The 3,423-nt window shown below is 42.8% G+C and overlaps 1 protein-coding gene across 1 annotated transcript; it reads left to right on the top strand.

The window, feature by feature from the left end:
- The first annotated feature begins 466 nt into the window (after window positions 1-466).
- Window positions 467-2,445, top strand: LOC119581993 (glutathione S-transferase 1-like). Its single transcript, XM_037930189.1, has 4 exons — window positions 467-600; window positions 1,267-1,473; window positions 1,605-1,746; window positions 2,028-2,445. Exons 2-4 carry the CDS (start codon window positions 1,274-1,276, stop codon window positions 2,340-2,342), a joined length of 657 nt encoding a protein of 218 aa, XP_037786117.1. The 5' UTR covers window positions 467-600; window positions 1,267-1,273; the 3' UTR covers window positions 2,343-2,445.
- Window positions 2,446-3,423: the final 978 nt, after the last annotated feature.

The raw sequence follows: 3,423 nt of genomic DNA, 5'->3' as shown, positions 1-3,423 counted from the left end.
CGTATCCACTTCTTTCTGTACTTACAATTTGATAATAATGATAACGCTAACGAACATACTTCGCTATATTAATGCATCGGATACAACAGATCGTGCTATTCATTTGTGAAGAGGCCATTATAAATTATGCTGTGGTGACGAACCGGCAACTGCCAAACACTATGCGGCATTACTCTTTAGCCTTCGTCTGTGAAGCCAATGTTTAGCTTATATAATAACTTGGGATTTTGTTTTGCTTCAGAGCGCATGTGTGTGTGTACGTTGCTTTTTGTTGATGTTGTGTGTATGTCAAGACCGTATGATATTTTCTTTCTGTTAGGATCATTAAAACCGAAACGCTCAAACTAAATTTTATAATCACTACTATTTACAAGTTCGCACCTATTAGTTCTTCATTTGTGCAGGTTAAGCAGATGTTCACATATCAACGTCGAGCGTGAACTAGCCAAGCAGGATAATGCCAGCAAACATGACTTTCAGAAGGAAGAAACATGGCGTTTGGCAACTTAAAAAGCCGGGCTCCCTCCCTTCTCTCCCCTAGTGAGGAGACGCCTCATTGTCAGTAGCCAGGAACTTCTCAGAGAGGTAACACACATAACAGTGAGTGTCTTCGATTTTTTGTAAGGTGGGGAGAACGCGAGTAATATCATTTGCCTTTCCTAGGATGTACGTTGTAGCTGAGCTGTTCGCCTATTCCGCGTATGGAATAGTGACCGTACGCTACGCACGCAGTCAATCCAGTTATCCACCCAGGTGTATTTACTTGCATAAGGAATCGCGAACTTTTAAAATACACTTCGTTTCTAACCTCCGTATGTGTTAATACAACTCCAATTAAACGTGAAACAACGCGACAATCAGAATCGAGCTGGGATTGTGCCGTGTAAATTGAGCCGGCGGCGCGCGACCACCCTCATCACGTGCTATTGAAGCGTCCGCGAGACTGCATCATCACGCTAGCTATTGACTATGGAATTTCAAGAGGGTAGCCGCGGCTGTTAGGAGGCAGAATAGGCAGTAGGAATTTCACTTTTTTTCTGAAAGTCTAAGTAAATTAGTAGCAATCAGGTTTCTTGTGACAAATGGTGATAAGACCACGGTTAATATATCGATTTTAAAGTAAATCCCTTGTTCGAAATATTGGTCACACAAATGTAATCTTGACTTAATGCTTTTTTTTTATTATGTGCATTTTGTGATCTTGTATTTGGCATACCGTTCTGCGAAAAATGAAACCTAACATTATTCTCCGTTTGATATTTTCAGAACCAAGATGCCTGTCGACCTTTACTACATGCCCCTGTCGGCCCCTTGCCGATCATGTATGCTGACGGCCAAGGCAGTGGGCGTCGAACTCAACCTGAAGCTGCTCGACTTGATGGCGGGAGAACAGATGAAGCCCGAGTTTGTGGCCATCAACCCTCAGCATTGCGTTCCCACCATGGTCGACGGGGACTTCGCTCTCTGGGAAAGGTGCATAGGACATGGCGAATTATTTTTTTTTCTACCAGTTTATCCGTCGAAAGCATTCAAGTTTTTGTATATATATTTGTTTTAATCACTAGGTTATTGCTGCCACGAGAATAACCGAGTCCCTTTTTCAGCCGCGCCATCTGCTCCTACCTGGCTACTCAGTACGGCAAGGACAGCTCCCTCTATCCTTCCGACCCGAAGACACGCGCCCTTGTCGACCGCCTCATGTACTTCGATATGGGAACGCTGTATTTCCGCTTCGGCGAATACGTGGTGAGTGAAGAAGCCTTTTAACAGTTCATTTTCGTGTTATGAAGTTATTCGGTTGGGTCTCTCAACTAACAGTACTTTTAGTGTTCTTCATAATCCTTGAGTATCGGGCTAGTTTGAGGTTATGCAGGGATCATTCGTCACTACACGTTTTTCTCAGAATAGTTAAGCAAATCGTGATGTATGTAATTTGCTAATCATCCGCCAAGTTTTCTTAACGTACATATTACAATCTTTTCAATGACGTAATGTAGCATTAATGTTTTCTTCGCCTTCCTTCCCAGTACCCGGTAATGTTCCGCGGTGAGACGAAGGCCAACCCAGAGAAGCTGGAGAAGCTGCACGAAGCCCTGGGCTGGCTCGACGGGTACCTGGACGGCCATGAATGGGCTGTTGGCAACAGCGTCACCGTCGCCGACTTCGTCCTGGTCTCCACCGTGTCCACTTTCGAGGCCGCTGGAATCGATCTGAGCAAGCACAAGAACGTGACGGCGTGGCTGGCGCGCTGCAAGGCCAACATGGCCGGTTACGAGGAGATGAACGCCAAGGGCGCGGAGGACTTCGGCAAAATGGCCAGGGAGAAACTGGGAAGCAGTTAAACGCGGCAAAGATCCCTTCCCGCTGCGATAACTTTCGTCATTAATCTGCCGATACAATAAAAAAACTTTTTATATGTCATGTGAAATAAAACATAAAAACTCCCTTTGCATTCATTTTCCCCTTAGATTGGGCAAGAGTAAAAATTATCAGCCGTTAAAGTACCAGCTGCGGTAAGGATAAACCTTATGGAAACTGTTCACATGAACAGTTTTATCGAATGTTAGAAATCCTACTAGACATTTTCTCCCAGCATTTCATCCGTCTTATTTTACTTCCCATACCTGGCTATAACAGGTATTCCATATGTAAGAAAGGGAAAAAAAATTATAGCGTAGAAAGTGTCGAACGGTAATAAATAATCGGTTGACGCGAAAGCGATCTGACTTTATATTTTGCATAGTGTATAGTACAGCATTAGGAGCCGATTAGAAAAATGACTTGGTAATAAACATGAACAATCAACCGTAGCGTAACTGCTTCGCCCTATTCCTTTACCATTCTGGCAATAGATATGACGTTGGGTAAAACTGTCTTCACGGGATAGAATATACTTGGGTCTTAGCAGATCGAGCGGGCATCGGCATTTTGAGGTAAGCCCACGATTCCCTCGCCCATGTCACACTCGCCTTTCAAACGGGTGAATCGAAACATAATTTGGTGTTTTTTTTCCGCATTACGTTGTGTATGCATGGTAGTCTTTAAGATCTTTTTATCTGAAGTTTCTACGATCAGTTAAGTCGAGTGCCCAAGAACGATAGATCCCCCTGCCATGTCGGAAGCACACAGACGAATGAGTAACTATGGCCTGGAAAATAACAGTTACCTATGTGTAAGTATGGGTAAAGGCAAAATATTCTTTAGAACATTAGATTTTTGTATACGCACAATCTGGTTTCCTCTCTTGTAAATGCAGTCGGACTTCACTGTTATAATTATATATTTTTTTTATATCTTACATAAAAAAGCATTGGTTCACTACTATCTATTTATAAAAATGTAAAGAACAGTCCGTAAACGATAATCGGATGGACAGAACTATTTTTAATAATTACTTTAAAGATGTTTCTCTGCAATCCCTCC

Source organism: Penaeus monodon, chromosome 15 (assembly GCF_015228065.2).
Source record: "Penaeus monodon isolate SGIC_2016 chromosome 15, NSTDA_Pmon_1, whole genome shotgun sequence".
NCBI classification, from domain to species: domain Eukaryota; kingdom Metazoa; phylum Arthropoda; class Malacostraca; order Decapoda; family Penaeidae; genus Penaeus; species Penaeus monodon.
This window is presented reverse-complemented; position numbering and strand designations above follow the sequence as displayed.